This window comes from Stenella coeruleoalba (genome assembly GCF_951394435.1).
Source record: "Stenella coeruleoalba genome assembly, chromosome: 2".
NCBI classification, from domain to species: Eukaryota; Metazoa; Chordata; class Mammalia; order Artiodactyla; family Delphinidae; genus Stenella; species Stenella coeruleoalba.
Genome location: NC_137147.1, coordinates 396,783 through 419,265, shown reverse-complemented (window position 1 = coordinate 419,265; position 22,483 = coordinate 396,783). Strand labels below are relative to the sequence as shown.

General features: G+C 53.5%; 1 protein-coding gene across 2 annotated transcripts; it reads right to left on the bottom strand.

Moving 5' to 3' along the window:
* Nucleotides 1–699: 699 nt before the first annotated feature.
* CDCA4 (cell division cycle associated 4) lies at nucleotides 700–13,294 on the bottom strand. 2 transcript variants are annotated; one of them, XM_079913887.1, is made up of 2 exons: nucleotides 13,070–13,294; nucleotides 700–4,099 (listed from the first exon to the last, which is right to left on the bottom strand). In XM_079913887.1, exon 2 carries the CDS (start codon nucleotides 4,091–4,093, stop codon nucleotides 3,419–3,421), a length of 675 nt encoding a protein of 224 aa, XP_079770013.1. In that variant the 5' UTR covers nucleotides 4,094–4,099; nucleotides 13,070–13,294; the 3' UTR covers nucleotides 700–3,418. The 2 variants fall into 2 exon arrangements, with proteins under 2 accessions (XP_079770013.1, XP_079770014.1); XM_079913888.1 differs by lacking the exon at nucleotides 13,070–13,294 and adding an exon at nucleotides 5,134–5,777.
* Between the last annotated feature and the right edge of the window lie 9,189 nt (nucleotides 13,295–22,483).

Below are 22,483 nucleotides of genomic sequence, written 5' to 3'. Positions count from 1 at the left end.
CTCTGATTCTGTGTCCTCGTGTCCAGCCCATCTGCTGGAGGAGGGGACTCCTTGAGTTGGGAGAGACAGGCTGGCACACGGTTAAGTGCTGACTGGTCCCCTGATTCAGATGTATAGGGTGTGAGAGGCGGTCACTCTTACCCTGAGCAGAGCAAGCCCAGTCAGCTACCCAACCATGGTTTAAAATAAACACGGTCGAGACTACAAAGAAATCTAAAATACTTACTGAAATTAGGCAACAGAAGAGGCCCACAGCCGCTCTCATCACCGCAGCGGCGACAGAGGAGACTTTCAGCTCCACGCTGGGCCAGCAGAGTCCAGTCCTGAGCAGCGGCGGGCAGGTCTGGACCCATCCTCCAGCCCGGGCGTGAGGGGGAGAGCTGCAAGAAATCCCCCCGGGGCAGAAGGCAGCTCTCTCAGAAGTCGGAGGGGGTCGGAGAGCAGAGAGCAAGCCCCTCCGTCGGGCACTCTGGGGTTTCTGCCACCAAGTCTCAATCAGCGTCACAGAGCTGGGTTCAGAGACATAGGCCTGGAGAAACCTTGGCCACTGTGTAAAAAGGAGCCTGGCTTCCTTGAGAAGGAGTCCTGAGTGACCACAGACGGGAGCCCAGAGAGGCCCAGGGACCCCGTGTTGGAGTCTGCCAGCCCAGGAACCAGCCACGTGGGGGAGGAAGCAACAGACAGCCAGGAGGACACGTGATAATATTTATTCTAAAAATGAATGACAAGGAAAATACAACATCAAGATATGGAGGGAGGCAACGCCAGCAGTGCTTAGAGTGGAATCCGTAACTCCAGAAGGTAACAGAACTGGGATTGATCACTGCCCGACACATCTCAGTACTTCAACCTGCATCGCCTACGAGCTTTTTAATCACCTTCTCGTGTGATAATCTCTTATCGTCTACTGCCCATAAAGATAACTCGACTGTTTATTAGCGACGGTTCAGAAGTTTCAGTGTGAGGACTTGCCACTGGCCAAGGCTTGTACCTTGAACTGCCCTCAGGGCTGGGAACCCCTCCGGAGTCTTTCCTTTCGAGGGCGGGCCCCTCCCTCCACGTGCTCCCGGGACATGGAGGCGGGGCGGGGGAGGCGCTGGCCAGAGCTCAGCTGTGCTCAGAAGCAACTGCGAACACGCACCGTAACTCGCTCCCCACAAACCCAGCTTCCCTACCCGGAGCCCAGGAGCAGCCCAGGAGAGGTGGTGGGGTGAAGGCAGCAGCCTTCCTTTTGCAGTTTACAAACACGTGACCACACGCACACGGGAGTTTAAAGCCCCACCCCACCCCACACTTCCATATTCAATTCAAATCCATCATCAGTAACTGGCCACCTGCCTCCGCTCCTCTCTGGAGAAACTCTGATGCTTCCAGGGGAATCGGTGTCCAGCAGGGCCCCACCTCGCCCTGCCCGGGACGTCTAGGCCATCAGCACCTCAAGGGAGCTGCCGAAATGAGAGTGCATGGCTGGGAAGGAACCCGAAGAGCAAAGGGAGGAAGGAGGGGTCACTACAGGGGCAGAAAGGAGGCTGGGTCTCAGCCTCTCAGGGGAGGGGGACCTGGCTATAGGCGCTGTCCGCTCCCCACCCTGAGCCCTGTTTGTGTCCTACTGCAGAAGGCTGCCAGATAAGACACCGTAGCTGCCCTGAAACTGAGCAAATGTTTTAAAAAGCTAGGAATGCCATAAAGACACAAAATACCGCTATAGGTTTGTTGCTTATAAAACATACACTTAAGCTACTTTCCACAAGGAAATACTTTCAAACTCGGAAGGAAGCCACCCCTGGATGCTGAGAGCCACAGCCTGCCTCTCACCCACAGCTTCCTGACCGGGCTGGGCTCCCACCATCGGCCCAATCCAAGGCGCTGTCCCTCACCTGGCTTCTGCCACAAGAGCTGGGGTGGGGAGAGTTGCCTCAGAGCCCTGCGAGGTCAGGTGATGAAGACGTCCCGCAGCCTGCCTGTCAACAAACCCACGTGGAATCTCTTCGCAACCCCACGGTCTCCCTTAGGTAACCTGGCTGAGCTCAACTAGGGTAAAAAGACCAACTCGAGGACTACAACATGGTAGATAATTGACAACACATTTCCACTTTGTTGGATAATTTTTTAATAAAATGAGGTGCACACCACTGATACTAAGAATGGCATATGCGCAAACGAAAACAGCCCTTTTTGGCTAAGGGCTGGAGAAGGAAGAAAAAGCACGAGAAACGGGAAACGTGGGGTGGGCGTGCGGAGAGAATACAGTCTCACTTGTAAACAAGTGAAAAAGATCTAAAAGTCGCGGGCGGTCTCGGTGCCTGGGGCAGGGTCACAGGGCACACACACCACCCAGCCAACCCCACCGTCAACGACCCTCAAGATCGAGGGCCCACAGATGACATGTGTACAGACTTCTTTAACCCTAGACTTAAATTTATGCCACCATTCTCCAATCCAGTGGTGCATGGACACGCACCTTCCCCAAACATGCTGGCACACGGGCCCAGCTGACGCGGGTCGGGCAGCCCGGCCAGGCAGGGGCACGCGGAGGGCAGCAGCTTTGGGAGGAAGGTCAGCTGTGCTGGGAACCCGCGCAGGAGGGGTCCCGAGTCTCAGACCCTCTGGAGGCACCGCCCAAGACACCTCAGGGCACGCATGATCCCCACGCAGACCGTACTTGACCGTCGGCTCTGAAGACACTTATACATAAATAGGCATAAATAAAACCCTCTAACAGAGACGTGTCTCGCACAGCAGATCTGGTGAAGGCACCGCCGTGCAAGGCCTTCAACTCTGACCTCGCTCTGACCGCACCAGCGCGTGCGGGCAAGGCTCACACCCGAGTCGAAAGCGGAAATCACAATGTGTGGACACTGCAGACTCAGGGCAGTGACTCTTGTTGGGAAAAGAACAGTGTGTGTTAAACCTTAAAAAAATGAAATACACCAACTGCAACTGTTTAGGTTATAAAAGTTTCTAATGTAGCAGCAGAGGATGTTTATAGAAAAAATATATTTTTAAGAAAATAGCTAAAAAAATCTAAAGTGATAAAAGTATAAAAAGTTCAAAAATATATCTTAAGACAAAATATTGCCCAAAACGTATAAAACTTAGTTTTAGAAAATTCCCCTATCTAAAGTAGAATGAGGCTGGATGCGGAAGGGGGCTGGCATCCTCCAGCGGGGCTGTAGCAGGACACAGACGAGGGCCCAGGGCGGCCGCGATGACCGGCCTGCGGGAAAGCAGCCCAGCCCTGGAAGGGAGGGAGAGAGGGGGGGAGCGGGCGGACCGGATGCTGTTCTAGGCCAGTCTCCTAATCGCAGACAAACCAGAGGCCAGCCCCAGCTGCAGGGCAGCGGGCACCCACACCCCCAGCGCGCCGGCTGTTTTCGTGGGCCTCACAAACACATCTGCTGTGTGCCGCGGCCGCGGCTCAGGTCTCCACCAGGATCTCCACCACGTGGTCCAGCTCGCCCAGGTCCGACTTGCAGCCGGCGCTGGGGGGCGGGGCGGCCGTGGAGGCGAAGGCCTCCAGCCCGTCCTGGCCCGACTTGGCACCGCCCACCATGCCGGTCAGCACAGCGTCCAGGTCGTAGTAGGAGCCATCCACGTCGGAAAACAGCTCCTCCACCGCACCGGGGCTTTGACTCTCCAGTGTTTCAAATATCTGATCGAGCGACTTGTGAAAGCTTCCTCTGTTTTCTCGAGGACCGTCCCCGTCCCAAACGCCACCAGGAGGGACCCCGGGAGCCTGTGCTGCTGGGACCACTTGGAGCTCAGACGCCGGGTCCCCAGGGTCAGGGGCCGGGCGCGCCCCCTCGCGCGCTGAGCGGCACAGGATCTCCGTGGACACCAGGCGGTCGCGCGACGCCCGCCCCGCAGTCTGGGGCACCGGCACGCACCAGCTCCCGTCCTGGGTCATCTCCTCTTGAATCTGCCGGACCGTGTTGGCGATGAGGACCGAACGGCACAGGTTGGGCTCCACCAGCATGTGGCACAGCTGGAGCTTGACCAGTGACATGTCCAGGAGCGACTGGCGCTGCAGACTGTACGCAGGCGAGGCCTCCTCGTCCTCCGCGCACTTCCTCTTCAGCCCTCGCGCAAACATCGTGCCCTGCGGAAACCGAGAAAGATGCCGTTGAGCCCACTTCAGGGTCCCTGCAGACTCTGCCCCAGGTTCAGTCTCAACATCAGGGGTGATCCACGCAGACAGGGGCGCGGGCCGGGGCAGAGGGGCAACTCCAGGCTGCTGCAGTCCCTGCGCCCCTCTAGCTCAAGCCCAGCCACAGAGACCCTGTGAAGGTTGTTCTAGACGCCACCTCTAAACCACAGCGCAACCATCTCCATCAGAAAAGATAAATGGGGCTTCCCTGGTGGCGCAGCGGTTAAGAATCTGCCTGCCAGTGCAGGAGACAGGGGTTTGAGCCCTGGTCCGGGAAGATCCCACATGTTGCGGAGATGCTAAGCCCGTGTGCCACAACTACTGAGCCTGCGCTGTAGAGCCCGCGAGCCACAACTACTGAAGCCCATGTACCTAGAGCCTGTGCTCTGCAACAAAAGAAGCCACTGCAATGAGAAGCCCGCGCACCGCAACGAAGAGTAGCCCCCGCTCACCGCAACTAGAGAAAGCCCACGTGCAGCAACGAAGACCCAACACAGCCAAAATAAATTTAAAAAAAAAGATAAATGGACCAAAAATAGGATAAATCCATCTTAAAGAACTCAGCTGAACGGGAACACCAAATTTCCGAGTGCTGGCGCCCTGGGAGGGAGGAGTTTGGGCACAGCACGGGGGCCGCGGGCAGGACGGGGCTGAGTGATGCGCAGCCGGCTGACTGAGGGGTCCCAGCCACCAACAGCCATTCCTGCACAGCAGGCGCAGGCTTCTCAGTGCTTTCACCAGCAGGGGGCCCCCACGCATGCCGCACAGCCCCTCTGAAAAACTGTGCCCCAGAAGTTTCAGGGGAGATGTCGGACCTGCAGGGAGCCCCCGGGGCACTGGTGGAGCAAGCCGGGACGAGTGCTCTCCCTGCAAGGACAGGCTCTGCCAGGCTGGGCTCTGCCCGCTCTGCTAGGCCACCAGCCCCCCTTCCAACTCCCCCCCACCTCTGTGTCTGGAAGGCCCAGGCCCAGGGGCAGGGTCCTCACCAGGGCTTGGGGCAGCCTACATCCACCCAGGCGGCATCACCGAGTGGACTCCGTACCAGCGCCACGACGTGAAGGTGCTGGCTGGTTCCTGGGCCTCACCCGGACCGATGCTGACTGGACGCAGCCAGCTCGCTGCACCCCTGCTCCCAGAGGCAAAAATACAAGGAAGCTTTCCCTCTGAACAGAGTCTAAGTTGGGAGGCCTTTGGGGAATTAAAAAGCGAGCAAGAAGGGGCAGCGTTCCCCCGGCAAGCACTCTGGCAAGGTCTGTCCTTCCAAGCACAAAGTTAAGCTATAACGCATGAACTGTCTCTCTCTTCAAGTTCATAAAGTAGATAAACATTTTTATTTCAGATAATCCATTTGAGTTATTCATCAAGAGGGTTAGAATTTTTTTTAATAAATTTATTTATTTATGGCTGCGTTGGGTCTTCGTTGCTGGGTGGCGAGCGGGGGCTACTCTTCGTTGCGGTGCGCGGGCTCCTCATCGCAGGGGCTTCTCTTGTTGCGGAGCACGGGCCCTAGGTGCACGGGCTTCAGTAGTTGTGGCTCGCAGGCTTAGCAGTTGTGGCTCGCAGGCTCTAGAGCACAGGCTCAGTAGTTGTGGCGCATGGGCTTAGTTGCTCCGCAGCATGTGGGATCTTCCTGGACCAGGTCTCGACTCCGTGTCCCCTGCATGGCAGGCGGATTCCTAACCACTGTGCTACCAGGAAAGCCCCAAGAGGGTTAGAATCTTTTAAATACGCAAATTTTTGGATTTCCTTCTTCAAAAAACAGAACAATCCTGTAGCTTCCTGTGGCTGCTGCTGGCCTATGACTGTGGTGTGGCCAGGGGCTCTGGGACCAGGTGGCAGCGCCTGTGCTGACCTGCTGATGGGAAGCTCTGTGGTGAAGGAAGAAGCAGCCCCGCCCCCACCTGCCCCCAAGCCCCACCAGCCACAGCCTTAAACGGACAGAAGAAGGTCCCCCGGCCTCTGAATCTCCTTTCAACGTCGCAGCTCTCACCTCCTGTGGACTTAACATTTAAAACACAAGTGACTTCTTGGGCATTTATCCCAGAGAAATTAAAACCAATGTTCATACAAAAATATGTACAAGAATGTTCACAGCAGCTCCACTCGTAAGAGCCCCAGACTGGAAACCGAGCCCTCCAAGTGGGGAGAGGCTGCCGCTCAGGTGCCGCACACAGCGCGCCGGAGCGACCAGTGGCTGGGGTACTCGGGTGGGTCTCAAGGGGGTCACGCAGAGCGAGAAGGCCAATCTCAGAAGGCTGCCCAGGGCAGCCTCCACCTCTGTAAGGACCCTAACACAACAGATGGGTGCGCGGCCAAGGGTGAGCCCAACGGGCTCTCTGGGGTGAGGATATGGCTCCGTGTGGGGACCACGGTGGGGGGTCCAGGAAGTGCCACGGGAGCTCCGACTGCACAGAACCGCACACGAGCGCGCGCACACGCGCACACACTCTCTCTCAATCCGAATCAGCTCCGCGGCTGCTCGGAAGCCAGCTTCCTGGTGGGGATGCGTATCTGTGCATCTCACGCAGACGCCCACACTGGGCGGCAGGGCAAGGATGTCCCTCCAGGACACTTCTTTACAACTGCCCCTGGACCCATAACCACTGATATTTCAAAACAAAAAGTTTAAAAACTAAGTGACTATAGCTCATTCCCCTCAAGACTAATTTCCCCAGAACAGCAAACAGGTCTAACTTATCAACATAACCCCCAGGCCACAGCCAATCATAACACCTTGCACACACCCACTTATTAACTGTCTTTAAGTGAATGACAGCGTAACCGTAACCGGGCAGGACACCATGGGGGTCTTCCCGGTACAGGCCATCCCCCATATCCTCTGCTTTAGCTCCTCTCAGAAGTACCCAGACGATAGTAATTGATGCACATTTCCTGAAGTTGTTTTGCAGATGTGAAATCCTCCCCCACCAAATGGAAGATGTTAACTACTTGAAAACCATGGGCGCGTAGCCCCAGGCCTCCTGGAGCCTAAGGACTGATGACGTGAACCCCTGTGACACCACCCTGTTCCCTCAGCATCAGCCAATCAGAAAATTGCGCACGACCTGATCACATACCCTGCAACCACCACTCCCTCAACCGGCCTTTAAAAATGCTTTGCCGGGGCTTCCCTGGTGGCGCAGTGGTTGAGAGTCCACCTGCCGATGCAGGGGACACGGGTTCGTGCCCTGGTCCAGGAAGATCCCACATGCCGCAGAGCGGCTAGGCCCGTAAGCCATGGCCGCTGAGCCAGCATGTCCGGAGCCTGTGCTCCGCAACGAGAGAGGCCACGACAGTGAGAGGCCCACATAACGCAAAAAAAAAAAAAAAAAAAATGCTTTGCCGAAAGCCTTCAGGGAGCTCGAGGGCACGAGCCTGCAATAAACCTTTCTCTGCTCCAAACTCTGGTGTTTCAGTTTGTTTGGCCTCACTGCGCATGCAGCGGTACAAAAGCAGCAGCTTACCACCAAAATACAGGGAAAATACTTCAGTGACTTCTAGTAATAAAGGATTCAAGTTTTTTGTCTTGGCTGCAAATTCAACTTTTACAGTCTTTTTTCCCCAGTTACTTGTGTAAAAGTCACTGGCTTAAATTTTCTAAGCATATTGAGAACTACTATAAATAGTGTCAATAAAGACATAATTTATTTATAATATAAACTAATTTATAATTAACTATAATTAATTTATAGTTAATATGAATTATGTCTATAAAGAGACACCCTGTGTTGGGGGGAAAAAATTAAGTTTCAAGGGTTCCTCTAATCACCTCTGGCTTTTAGCATCTTTTCGACCAAACCTAAAATCCTGACTCTGCACAGCGACCAATTTAATTTAGGGCCCAGGGACTTCCCGGTGGTCCAGTGGTTAAGACTCCGCACTCTCACCGCCGAGGGCCCAGGTTCCATCCCTGGTCAGGGAACTAAGATCCCATAAGCCCTGCAGCGTGGCCAAAAAAAAAAAGATTATTTAAGGCCCAAACCAAACTCCCTCGAATAACACAGTTAAGCCTGAGTTTACCAACAGAGGAAGTCGAGCCACCCTCCGTGGGCCCCATGCAGCTCAGGTCAGCAGCCACTCGGGATGGCGGGGCCGGGCGGGTGACCATGGCCAACCCACAGCCAGGAAGCTACATGGGAAGCCCTGGGACCCCACCTCCCTTTCCTCGAGGGGTCCTCAGAACACCCAGCCCACGAACTCACGAGTGGTCAACCCAGTGGGGGCCCCGGGGGTTGAGCTCGGGGCCGGCTGCAGCTTGGTGTGGTCAGCACCTGGGGCAGCACTGCCAGGAAAGAAGGGCAGAGGGCACGCTCACGGCTATTTGCTCTGAGACTGAACGGACACAGCGAGGACACCCAGCCACCATCACAGGCACCAGCCCAGGAAGCAGCCTGCTCCCTCCGCGCCAGACCTGCAGGAAGTCAGACCTCCATCTCTAGCGACAGCCCAGGAAGCCCTACAACCGCCCTGTGACACCCCCCACAATGGCCTGGCTTGATCAATAACCCACGGCGTCCATGGTCTTTGTTCTCGCTTCTGACTGAGGACCAACCGGAGAAAACCGGACGTGCCCCAGCCATCGCAGTGGCGCCCGGGTCTCGTCAGCCGTCCAGCTTCCCCAGCCCCGCAGCCCCCAGCAGGACCCCGAGCCCCCTCTCCACTGGCAAGCGCTCCCCCTCCCCTGCTGCCCGAGTCCCTGCTCAGCCCGGTGGTGGCAGTGGTGGTGGCGGCTCCCCAGCCGCAGCAGCTTGGAATCAACAGCCTCTGCTCTTCTCGCAAGGCAGCCTTCATTCACCTCCACAGTCACTGCAGATGATCGGGAAAGAAGCAGAAGGCACAAGAGAGACACTCGGGAACCAGTCATCACGCCGGCCCCCAGCGCTTCCCGACCACGTTCTCCTCTGCGTGTTTGAGTCTTGGCAAGTCCTGCTTTCCTTGCTCACCACACCTTCCATGTTACTCAGAACTTTACCACTTCTGACAGCCGCGAGTCTGTCCCAACATACAGCGCCCTGATCATACTGACGGCTTATCCAGGGCTCTGCCCTCCCAGCCTTCCAGGCGGTGGAGGCGGCCCTCCCAGCTCCAGCACTGCCTCCTCAGTGCGTCTGCCGGGCGAGGGGCAGCGCGATTTTACCAAGCTGCGTTCAGGAAGGAAGGGACCAATTCCCCCTCCGCCGTTTCTCCCGCACTGATCTGTCACAGCTGCTGGTGGGCTCCCACTGTGCTTCACCGACAGTCCCAGCCCCAGCTAGATCCTCCCTGACCACATCCCTACCCTCCCACCCCACACAGCACTTCTGCCTGCTCGGACCCCCCCCACCAGCCAGTTTCACCACCCGACGTAACATTACTTATGACTGAAAATCAGCTAGTTGAATGGGTGAAGAGTGGTGTATCTGACAACGGGACACCACTTGGCAAACAAAACCCACCATGAGACGCAAGGACACGCCACGATGGATCTCAAAACACCACGTGAATATGAGTAACAAAGCAAGAAGAGGAACACAGGGACGGTACTGCTATGTACATGAACTCACTGAACAGGCAAAGCTAACCCAAGTTGTTGCCACTGACGAGTCACGACTGGCGGGAACTCCCTGGGACGGTGGGAATACAGCTCCCTCCAGATGGGCGCCTGGGTCACACGAGAAGATGCATTTGTCAGAATTCACTGAACTGCACAACTAACATCTGTTCATTTCATTGCATCAAATTATACCTTCATAATAAACAAAAATGCATCAGTAACCAATGTGACGGGGGTGGTTACCACATTAAATCTAAAACACTTTATAGATACTGCCCCCCGCCGCGCCCCCACGGGCAGGCCAGAACACATACAGGCTCAAAGTCAGCCCAAATTATTCCCCGCAAATGTTCCAAAGCCTAAACGACTGTTAATTCGTGCCACGCTCCACAAAAGATGCTGGCCGACTCACATCTACGGAAGGGAGCAGCCCATGGGCAGTGCCCCACCGCCCAGAGGCTGGGTGAGTGGGTGGGGTCACGACGATCTCAGAAGGTGGCCTGCGAGGGTTCCCCCTCCTCAGACCACTGTGTTTGGGACAAAGTCAGAATACAGCATGGTTCGGAAGGGACCCTGAGAGATGCTCAGGGCAGAGGTGGGGACCCAGAACCCCCAGGCTGGCCTGCTGAAGCACAGCTCCCTGCCCAGCAGTGACTGTGGCCTGAAGGCACTGAACCCTTCTAACACGGGGTGACACAAGGCCCTACGCCTCTGAGGCTGTCCTAACCGCACAGCCTGACTCACCGCTGAGTGCTGAGCAAAAAAATGTTAGGCATTACCCACCTCCGTCACCTCCACAGTCGGTTGGAAGGTCTCGCCACGTAGCTGGTTAAACACCCGAGGCCCGCCGAGTCCTCAGTTAGCACGTTCCACACAAAACCCTCCAACATCCCTGGACAGCCGGCCCGCCAGGGTTGACCCCCGTCGCCGCACAGCACCACCCTCAGGCCTCCTCCAGACCAGGCGCAGGCGGGACAGACAGGCCACGAGTTCCACGTGGCGGTGAAGCGGGGGCGGGGGCGGGGGGGAACGGACACGGACACTGCGCCCGCCCACCCCGAGCAGTCCCAGCAGAGACCCCCGTCACAGCCAGGTCCCCATTCCTGAGCAGCTCTCACGCCACATGGCCACCATCCCCAGAGCCGGTGGAGAATGCAGATCCCCAGATCCAGAGCAGCAGGGCTGTGGGGGCACTGGGGACAGACTCGTCACCATGACCTTCCGCCACAGCCAAGCACTCCCGTGAGTTTCAGGTTTTTAAGGCAAATCAACATGAACACTCTCAGTTTCTGTCTCACTATTTGGCTTTGAAATACTCATTAAAGAAAACTGCAGACGGAGCAAGCAAAGCTGAATTTTGAGAAGGCTACCTCTAAGCTGTGTGGCAGTCGCCCCTCCACTATTGCCTGTCTGCAGCTTTCAAAAGCTAGCACAAAAAAGCTGATTTCAAGTACTTTTGTTTTCGGCTGTGCCGTGCAGCTTGTGGGATCTTAGCTCCCCAACTAGGGACTGAACCCGGGCCCTCGGCAGTGAGAGCACACAGTCCTAACCACTGGACCGCCAGGGAATTCCCTCAAGTGCTTCTGTTACTTGGAATACAATACACAAACCTTCTCTGCCTGGGAATATGTTCTACTAGCAAGTTGAGGGAAACTTCCAGCCCTCCTTCCAAGACAAAACCTGCCATTCTCTCTCTCCAAAAAAAAGAAATAAAAAAAGGTCGTAACTGATTTTTTTATTCTGAATTTCAACTTTAATTATAAAACATGGTGAAACTTGAAGATAAAGAGCAATTGTATGTAGGAAGTTCACAGAATATTTAACTTAATTTTGTAAGCGGACAGTATCTTCTTTGCCTCATTTTAACAGAACAGTAAACTCAGTCTGGCTGTTCTGTGTAAGCAACACAGGGCCCCACAAGAGGAAACACGGCCATTTCCAGCAGAGGAAAACCCTCTACTTGGACCACAGCTTCTCCCAGCAAACAGTTACCTGGTGGATGCTTTCCCTGGTAATCCTGCTTTGGGGACAATAAGCTTTTGAAATCGTAGAGCTGAGCTTGCCTCTGACTTGTGGAAGTGAGTGCCCGGTACTTTTCCTAGTCCTCTGACTGCAGCAGGATGGGGCGGAATAAGGAGCCCGCTGAAGACAGCTCCCTTGGCAGCCAGGGTCTGGGAGCCCTCCTCCCCCCACATCCTGCTCCCCTCCCTGATGTCTGTCTCCACTGGCCTGGGCAGCTTAGGCCAGCCTGCAGGGGAAGCAGACAGAGCACCAGCTTTAGACCACCCAAGGCTGGCATCTCTTGCTCCCTGATACCCCCTCGACCAGCTTAGAGAGAAGCTGGGTCTCCTACAGCAGGGAGCAGGGAAGCTATTGCAAAATATCCTTAACATTCCTTTTCAAAGCAATTAAAATTGAGACACAAAGGAAAAGAACCCAAACTGAACACTCACAGGCACGCAGCTTACTACAGGGAGGCAGCCCTGCCCTCGGGGGTTCCAGAGAAAGGTGCCCCGGCCGGGCCATTCGCAGTATAGCACTGCAAATCCCAGTTCTGCTACAAGGACCTAGGATGAAATTCATGTGTTCCATCGCTAACACTCACCACCCACTCCTCGCTCTACAAGGAATGCAGATTAGGGAGAAAACCTAGAAACATGGACAGATGTGGGTGGATAAAAGGATGGACGAATGGACGATGGATTGATGGATGGGTGGGTAGATGGGTGGATGATGGATGGAAGGATCGACCGGTGGGTGGAAGGAGGGGTAGGATGAGGGATGGATGAGTGACAGAGGAGCGGCAGCTTGGTGGCACTGTGGTCAGGGCTGTAAATCCAAGTAGGCCAGACAAGTGGCTCCCCAGGGTCCCTACCGGTCTCCCAGGAGGGTCTTCGTGGGAAGCAGGAGGAGGAGGGCCTGCACTGACCCCTTCCAAGTCAAAGGTGAGAAGACAATGTAGGGACTTCCCTGAGGAGGAGCCCAACCGACCCATCGTAACTGTTTCTCCTCTTAAGAAGAGCCCCCAGTTAGGTTAAACGCAAGGCTACATATGACTTTTGACTTGAAACGGTGCGGAACAGCCAAAGTTTAGTCTGCGGCTGCAGAGAGAGAATCCCAGGAGGCCGGTCACTCGTCGAGCGGGAAGGGGGCGCCGGTCATTGCGACTGCGGCCCCTCCTCCGACGCGCCCCCGGACCCCCAGGCCGCCCCCTCCCCCGGACTACCCCCAGCTCCCCCCAACTCCCCAGGCTGTCCTCAGCCCTCCGGGCCCCCCGCCCCAGGCCGCCCCCCAAGGACCCCACAGGCTCCCTGGGCCCCCGCCCACGCCCGAGCCCTCCCGGGGACCCCGCCGCCGCACAAAGGCCCGGGCCCAGCCGAGAAGCTCACCTGGCAGCCCGCGTCCGCGCCGCCCGCGCCACCGCCGAGGGAGGGGCCGCCGGGAGGGGCGGGGCCGCCAAGGAGGGGCCGCCGGGGGCGGGGCCGCGCAGCGCCCACAATGGGTCGCCGTGGCGCCGGCCGCCCCGCCCGCTGATTGGCCGGGCGCGGGGGCGGAGCCTCTGGTTCAAACCACGGGCGGGGCCTGGCGCCCGAGTTCCCGCGCGGCCGCGTTGGCCGTTGGGCCCGCGCCCTCGGCCGCCCCGCCCCCGGCGGCTCCCAGGTCTCCGCGCGCGGCCCCAGTGCGCCTGCGCTGGCCTCCGGAGGGCGGGGCTGGTAGGGCCGGAGAGGACGGGGTGGGGGAGGGGGAGAGGACGGGGTGGGGGAGGGGAGAGGAATAGGGTGGGGGAGGGGAGAGGAATAGGGTGGGGGAGGGGGAGAGGACGGGGTGGCGGAGGGAAGCCCGGCGCCTCTGCTCCCTGGACTGCTCGTCTCTCCAGGGGCTTCAGGTTTACCTGTAAGAAATGAAATCACAAAAGTCGAAAGGAGGGACTTCCCTGGTGGCTCAGTGGTTAAGAATCCGCCTGCCATTGCAGGGCACACGGGTTCGTGCCCTGGTCTGGGAAGATCCCACATGCCACGGAGCAACTAAGCCCGTGCGCCACAACTACTGAGCCTGCGCTCGAGAGCCCGCGAGCCACAACTACTGAAGCCCGCGCGCCTAGAGCCCGTGCTCCGCAACAAGAGAAGCACCGCAATGAGAAGCCCACGCACCACAACGAAGAGCAGCCCCCGCTCGCCGCAACTAGAGAAAGCCTGCACGCAGCAACGAAGACCCAACGCAGCCAAAAATTAATTAATTAATTAAAAAGAAATGAAAAAAAAAAAAAAGAAAGAAATGGAGGGGCTTCCCTGGTGGCGCAGTGGTTGAGAGTCCGCCTGCCGATGCAGGGGACACGGGTTCGTGCCCCGGTCCGGGAAGATCCCACATGCCGCGGTGCGGCTGGGCCCGTGAGCCATGGCCGCTGAGCCTGCGCGTCCGCAGCCTGTGCTCCGCAACGGGAGAGGCCACAACAGTGAGAGGCCCGCGTACCGCAAAAAAAAAAAAATGGAAAGGAGATGAGGTTTCTTTAAAAAATAACTTCTTAGTGGAGAGGTCCTAAATAGGATACACAGAAGGACTCACAAAACTAGATGAAAACTGTTATTGTCATGGTTTATTACTGCAAAAGGATGCAGAGATAAAGATTACGTCTTCCGTGTGTGGGGCTGGAGCCAGGAGGATCCGTGCTGTGCTCGCTCGGGGCTTTCCACACCCCCCCCCTAAATCTCATCGTAGACCATGTGGTGTGGCCCCAGGTCCCCAGCAAAACACTACTAGCTGGCAGGACATCCCCTCCCAGGACCCGAGGGCAAAGACCACACCTCTCCTCGGGCAACTTTCTTTTCCTTACTACACAACAAGGGAAATCCCCAAGCTCAGCGAAGATCTTATTTCTGTCATCTACTTTTAAATTATGACTGATGACATTATATCAGGACATCTCAGAATTTTGGGAATTTCATACAATTTTGGAATAGTTATATTAATACATACCCATACGAATATAAAGTTAAAAGGTTTAGTATTCCTTCTTCTTTAACAAGCGTCCCATGTAATTTAACATCAAATAAGCCTGAGCAGTTTAACGTTTTACCCGGTGAGAGACAAATCCTTTGAGCTTTTGCAAAGGCCTGCTGGAAGAGCCCAGAGTTACTTCAAGGTCAGAAAGACTTCACTTAGAACCCAACTTTTGGAAAGTTTGTCAAAAATATCAAAAGATTTTGGACATTTGCTCACACAGGACAATGGACCATTAAGAAATGATGCTTAATTATCTATTTGACCAAAGTAATGATAAAAGATTTCAAAGATAAATACAAAAAGTTACATAGTTGTTAGCAAAATGTAGCTCTTTTAATATTGAGAAGATTCAGTTTTCTTAAGGAATCAAATACCTGATTAAGACAACCTGAAACACAGGAAATAATCTGGGTAAAACACAATTCTGGCTTTCTAAGCAGATTACTAAAAGGTAAGGAAAAACCTTTCACAATCTCTTATCAGAAGCAGGCAACAATTCAAGAAAACCTTGTCCTGTTAGCATATGAAACTTAGGTTTTAGTTTTACATAAGTACACTACTGATTTTAAAGCTTATTTTTAAAACCCTTGTAATAGCAATTCAATTTTAGCCATCTTGACCACACATAAATTTCCTTTTTTTAAGATTCCTTTTCCACAAACCTACAACTTAGTATTACCATCCAGCTTCTGTCCTGTCTTTCCTTTTTCCTATTCTGAAACAATCAGATTCACTTTAGAACAAAAGTACTTTCTTTCCCTCAACAAAGTGCATTTCCATTCCTCATACCTTTTCTTACCAAAAACACACATCCTACTTTCCTTGTGTACAGAGTTGTTTTCCTTTATTATTTCTAGTAGTTTTAAACAATTATGAATGGTCTGTTACTAGCAAATTTATCAATACAATTCATAATTCCTAAAAGCATATTATCCTTGTAGTAAATTTTCCAGTGTGGCATGTTTACCAATAGACCAAAATATCTATTTCCTTTGTAAAGGAAGCCAAAAGTGAATGAAACTATTTTTAGTTATGTTTCAGTGTTTTATCTTATTTGGGAATAATCTAGATGTTTAATGACTACCCATCATTTAATTTAACTTAGCAGAACTGTAAGGTTTCAGGTTACCAAAAAGGTCCGAGGAACCTATTTAAAAGGTTTACCTAGAAACTTGTGTCTCATCCACATCCGTTCAGTTCATTTGTTCTCAACAGTCATATTTAGATCACTCAAGAAAAAGCTTATCATACCCAGTTTTTTTTCTTGCTGACAAATTATTTAACAAAGATAACATGAACTTGTCTGACCAACAAACCCAGGTAGGGGACTTTCATGGTGGTCCAGTGCATAAGACTCTGTGCTCCCAAAGCAGGGGGCCCGGGTTTGATCCCTGGTCATCCGGGAACTAGATCTCACATGCATGCTGCAACTAAAAAAGATCCCATGTGCCACAACTAAGACCCAGAGCAGCCTAAACAAAAAAACAAACAAATATTAATTAATAAATAAATAACTCAGGTAGAATGCCTGCTTTTTTTTTAAATTTTAAATCTTTTATTGTAGTTTGAGCATATTCATTTCTTTTTTTTTTAACATCTTCGTTGGAGTATAATTGCTTTACAATGGTGTGTTAGTTTCTGCTTTATAACAAAGTGAATCAGCTATACATATACATATATCCCCATATCCCCTCCCTCTTGCATCTCCCTCCCACCCTCCCTATCCCATCCCTCTAGGTGGTCACAAAGCACCCAGCTGATCTCCCTGTGCTATGCGGCTGCTTCCCACTAGCTATCTGCTTTACATTTGGTAGTGTATATATGTCCATGCCACTCTCTCACTTCGTCCCAGCTTACCCTTCCCCCTCCCCGTTTCCTTAAGTTCATTCTCTACGTCTGCGTCTTTATTCCTGTCCTGCCCCTAGGTTCTTCAGAACCTTTTTTTTTTTTAGATTCCATACATATGTGTTAGCATACGGTATTTGTCTTTCTCTTTCTGACTTACTTCACTCTGTATGACAGACTCTAGGTCCATCCACCTCATTACAAATAACTCAATTTCGTTTCTTTTTATGGCTGAGTAATATTCCATTGTATATATGGGCCACATCTTCTTTATTCATTCATCTGTCAGTGGACACTTAGGTTTCTTCCATGTCCTGGCTATTGTAAATAGAGCTGCAATGAACATTGTGGTACATGACTCTTTTTGAATTATGGTTTTCTCAGGGTATATGCCCAGTAGTGGGATTGCTGGGTCGTATGGTGGTAGTTCTATTTTTAGTTTTTCAAGGAACCTCCATACTGTTCTCCATAGTGGCTGTATCAATTTACATTCCCACCAACAGTGCAAGAGGGCTCCCTTTTCTCCACACCCTTTTCAGCATTTATTGTTTGTAGATTTTTAGATGATGGCCATTCTGACTGGTGTGAGGTACCTCATTGTAGTTTTTGTCTGTTTGTTTGTTTGTTTGTTTTTGCATTACGCGGGCTTCTCACTGTTGTGGCCTCTCCCGTTGCGGAGCACAGGCTCCGGACGCGCAGGCTCAGCGGCCATGGCTCACGGGCCCAGCCGCTCCGCGGCATGTGGGATCTTCCCGGACCGGGGCACGAACCCGTGTCCCCTGCATCGACAGGCGGACTCTCAACCACTGCGCCACCAGGGAAGCCCCTCATTGTAGTTTTGATTGGCTTTTCTCTAATGATTAATGATGTTGAGCATTCTTTCATGTATTTGTTGGCAATCTGTATATCCTCTTTGGAGAAATGTCTATTTAGGTCTTAGAATGGCTCCCTTCTTTTCAGCGTTGATAACTCCAAAGACATGTTTATTTTAATTAAACCAACAACTCCAAGTTAGCTTTAATTCACCAAAATTAATCCTAGATCACATAAACCCCCAAAGCACCTAGGCCAGTCTGTTATATTTTAATTCATATAAGGGCTTGTTTGTTTTTAAACCACTTAATTAGTGCCCTTTTCCAAATTAATGTTAACAATACCAACCAGAGATAGAAGAGAAAAATAATACCACACACCTACAACACATATATAGACACACATGAAAATACAGATAGATGCAAACAGGGACCTTACAGTTTCATTTAAAATTCTAGCCATGTCTCAGATATAAGCTCAAAAGAATAGTTAGATCCAAACTGTGCTGTAAGGATCCTTTTCGAGCTGTTTATGTTATGGAGTCAATTTGTCTTTTAGAAGCTTCTGCATACCAATCAAAGAACGCATTACATAGTCTCCAGAGACGTTTGGAATCCTCTCTTTTAAGGGTGCCCCTTAAGGTGGACTTATTTCAAACAAAGGTTCCCCCTTTAGAACAGGATGGTGACTTACCAAAAGGCTTCAACAAACAGAAACAGAAAGCAAGTTTCCTCCTAGAAGTTTGGAGTATATTTGTCTATAATCAAAACCTAGGGGAATTGCTATTTAAACCTTTCCTTCTAGTTGTTATTTGCTCCAGTTAAGGTAGAAACAGTAATTAAAGGTTTAGCATTTGGATCCAATTTTAAAGGGGCAGGTTTTTGCTGAGGAGGAGAGAGGGAGATGGTGCTGAGGGCTGAGGCTGAGACAAAGGAGGTGGGGTCTGAGTCAAGGGAATGGGGCCCGAGACAAAGGGGTGGGGTCTGAACCAAAGGGGTGGGGTCTGAGTCAAGGGGGTGGGGCCTGAGACAAAGGGGTGGAGTCTGAGACAAAGCGGGCAGGGAAGACAAGACAAAGAAGCTGGGGGAGGGAACACAAGGAGCCCCAGGCTTCATAAGCCATTTGTTCTTTTCTACGTTTTTGTTGTTGTTTTGGCCAATTTAGAAGCGGTATCTTGCAAAGAGGCAATTTTAGAGTTCTGTGCACGTTTGGAAGCTTTTAGGTGCCAATAAAAATAAATCTACCATTCATTTTGTTTAATTTTCGGACCACGGTCCTCCAATGTAATCCTAACAAAAACGAGTTTGAGATTAAAAGTTCCCCATAATGTGCACTGTAATTCCGGATTACTTTTAGTTTGTTTGGCCCACTTAGTTAAAATGTGCATATGGGGGTCCATAGTTTTTGCATATGAAACTGGCCGGAGTCCCTGAAGGCGGGCTGCCCGCAGAGAATTCAGGAGACTGGGTTGCCATTTCCCTAAGTTCTCCTGGAAACCCTAGATAGTTGCTAGAGTCCTTGCCCAGATACCAAAAGGAATAAACGTCCCAGTTAGCATGCTCCCCCAAAGAGAACCCTGTTACCGCACTCCAGAAAACAACTGAGTACTTACCAAGGACAAAGCCTTGAACCGGAAAGGACAAAACCTTTCCAGATCCCATGTAAAGTCTGAGAGCTCAAAACACAAAAAGAGCGGGGTGTGGAATCCAAGAGCAGACGCACCAAACCGAAAGCAGGCGGCAGCTCACATAAGTGATGAGCACAGGGGCTCAGTGTGGGCACGTCACTGCATTCCACGAGCTGTCATCTCTCGGGGTTTGCCTCCTTTGGACCCCACTTCTGACACCAAATATGTCAACTTTCATCATATAGTAGCCAGTTATTTTACCAGCAGAAGTGAGTTTATTCAGGAATAGGCAGAGGAATAGCAATTCTGCATATGCGAACTATGGTGGACCCCAGGCAAATTCAGAAAACACGGAGGAGGAACTCGCTTTTATAGGGAAGAGAAGGGAGTTGGGCGGGGCTGTGACACCCAGAGTGGGAGCGAGCTCAGAGTCCCAAGTATGGAGGCTTCTCATTGGTCGGGCTCGTGGGGCGAGAGAAGTTTTCTTCTTCCTGTTGGATTGTAGCTGGAGGCGCCTTTTGTGGGAGATGGAGGTAAACGTCGTTTCCTGTTTGGGGTAATTGATAATGCATAGTAGGCATGAGAGCTCCCCCTACAGGTCTGCCCCGGCTCCTACTTTAGTCTCTTTAATTCCACAAAACTGTGTGTGCTGCTTTTCTGTAAATTGGAAATTATTTCAAAACTAAAAGTTAGATAAAAGTATATACACAGGGGCTTCCCTGGTGGCGCAGCGGTTGAGAATCTGCCTGCCAATGCAGGGGACACGGGTTCGAGCCCTGATCTGGGAAGATCCCACATGCCGCGGAGCAACTAAGCCCGTGCGCCACAACTACTGAGCCTGCGCGTCTGGAGCCCGTGCTCCGCAACAAGAGAGGCCGCGATAGTGGGAGGCCCGTGCACCGCGATGAAGAGTAGCTCCCGCTCGCCACAACTAGAGAAAGCCCTCTCACAGCAACGAAGACCCAACACAGCCAAAAAGAAATAAATTAATTAATAGATTAAAAAATATATATATACAGAAAATAATTCTATATAGTTTCCATGGGTGCCTATATAGGCAAGCAAATGTTTAGGAAAAGTGCAACTTCTGTAAGTATACGTGGATGTAATAACAAAGGAGAGAAAACGGTGTCCTTATGAAACTGAAGAGACGTGGCAGGGGAGGCCGCGTGAGAGAGCCGAAGGGAGTAAAAGGGGGCGATCAGCGTGTGGCTGGCACAGCTGCTGACAAGGAGCAGGTCCTGGGCACAGGGGCTGAGGTGGACTGGAGGCAAATGCCACCAGCCCTGAATAGGCCGAGGAGCAGGATGGGCTGGTGCAGAGCCCAGAGCCCCTCCCCTGCGTGCGGGCTTCCCGCTCAGACGGCGTTGCCCCCAGAGTCTCAGAGCGGCTGCTGCAGCACCAGACCTTGGCACCCAGTCTCACAGGAGTTCTGGGGAAAGACAGAGCCTTTCGTCCAGGAGGCAAACTGAAGTCCTGGCCCACCTCTCACTGGCCACAATTGAATACATGCCTTTCCAATGGCGTTCGGCTTGGGGCAGAGGTTCTCCAGGTGTAGGCCTGCACCCCCCAGCAGCAATATCTTCTGGGAACTTGTCATGGAGGCAAATTCTCCAACCCAGAAGCTCCGGGGCTAGGCTCTGTCTGTCTGTGTTTCAACAGGCCCACCAGGGGATTCTGATGTAGGCTGAAACTTGAGACGCAATCAGAGCCCTCCCAGAGCGCAAACGCAGCAGTGGAGGGGTGGGCAGCGCAGGGCGGGCTGCCATCTCCAGGCGGGTCAGGAATGGTCATGATGGAGGAAGGTGATTATCTCCTGAGCATCAGAAACAACAGGTACCCTGCTCACCTCACCTGACACCCTGGGGTGAGGCAGGCTGAGGGCAGAGCCCACTGGGGACCCTCAGCCACCCTGCCCACGCTGCCTGCCCATTGCCTGAAACCTAGGCCTCTGTCACTAGGGGGCTGTGGAGCCCCAGAGCCATGAGCGGGGGTTACATGGGGGCCACTGGGGCTGAGGCCTCTCAGCCCACCCCCCTTTGAGCTGCGGTGGCCCCGGAATGTCCCTTCAGGGGCCTTGGGGCTGCAGTCTGGATGAAGGGGGTCTGATGTGTCTTTTTTTTAAAACAGTTTTATTGAGATGTGACCACATACCGTACAGCTCACCCTTTTAAAGTGCACAAGCCAGTGCTTTTAGTGTATCCACAGATACGTCAGTGTTAGAACACTTTCACCCCTCAGAAAGTCACGCCCTACTGCCCCGCCCCCAGCCCCAGGCGACCACTGTCTCCCCTCTGTCTCTGTGGATTTCCCGACTCTGGACGCCTCTTAGAAATGGCCTCATGCTGTATGTGGCCCTTCGTGTCTGGCCTCTCACTTGTCACGTTTTCGAGGCTCAGCCACACTGTAACAGGGGTCAGAACTCCATTCCTTTTCGTGGCCGAGTGCCAGTCCGTTGTGTGATAGACCGCGTTTGCTATGGACATCTGGCTACTGGGGATAATGCTGCTCCCAACATTGCGCACACGGATGCCTTCAACGCTCTTGGCTACGCCCTCGAGCGGCATTGCTGGGTCACGTGTAAATTTGAGGCACCGGCAGACCGTGTCCACAGCAGCTGCCCCGGCTGGTGGCGGGTGTGCTCTGGGCGCCTCCCAGGAGGGCCTCCCTGCTGCGCGGCCCCGGCCACCTCCGCTCTGCCCGGAGCCCAGGGACAGGGCCACCGCCGGCCCTGCTGGTCCCCGCCCTCCCCGCCCCAGGGGTGCGCTCCCATCCCCCGGAGCCCAGCCCCGAAGCCCCGTGACCCTGCAGTTTCTCAGGATTCGCACGAGGCCGGGAGCACCGGTTGATGTCACCGTCAACCATCACGTCACTGTCACTTGTCACCGGGCGCAGGGCCGCTCTCGGCTTCTCTTCCCCTTCTCAGACCGGGCTTTGGGCCCGGCTCCGCACGCCCCGCCTGCGTGGCCCCGCGCCGTTTCTCCCGTTAGAACCGCTCTAGCGGGTCCGGATCCGGCGAGGAAGGGGCTCTCAGACCCAGGCCGCGGTGGGGCCGCCTAGTCCGCCGCCGCCGCCTCGGGTGGTGCTGCCCCCTGGCGGCCGCGGGCCAGACATGCAAGGCGCGTTCAGCCTCGCGGGCACCCTCTAGGGGCCGTCACTGGGACAGGCGGGCCTTGGTCATCAAGAACTTGGGTCTTCGCAGGACCCCGGGGAAAGACCACCCAGGAAGCTGAAACGAGGCTCTAAGTTTTGAGCGCCCACTCGGTGTCAGGCACAGCTTAAGCGGGGGACAGACATGATGTCAGTGAACGTCCCCAACAGCCCTGCGGACAGGTCCTGTGGCCATTCCCAAATCCCAGGTGACGACGCTGGGCTGGCGGGGGTGAAATACCTCAACCAAAGCGAGCTGTCCTCCGACGTCCGGGGTTTCCGGAAGGTCTTAGAGTAACACGGGGGGCGCGGCTGTTTCCCCGCTAGGACCAAGCCCTCCCATGAATGTCAGCGTGCTTTCCTGTCC

Bases quoted from the DNA above. Each gene is read 5' to 3' on its own strand.
- CDCA4 (XM_079913887.1), bottom strand. From the start codon at position 4,093: ATGTTTGCGCGAGGGCTGAAGAGGAAGTGCGCGGAGGACGAGGAGGCC.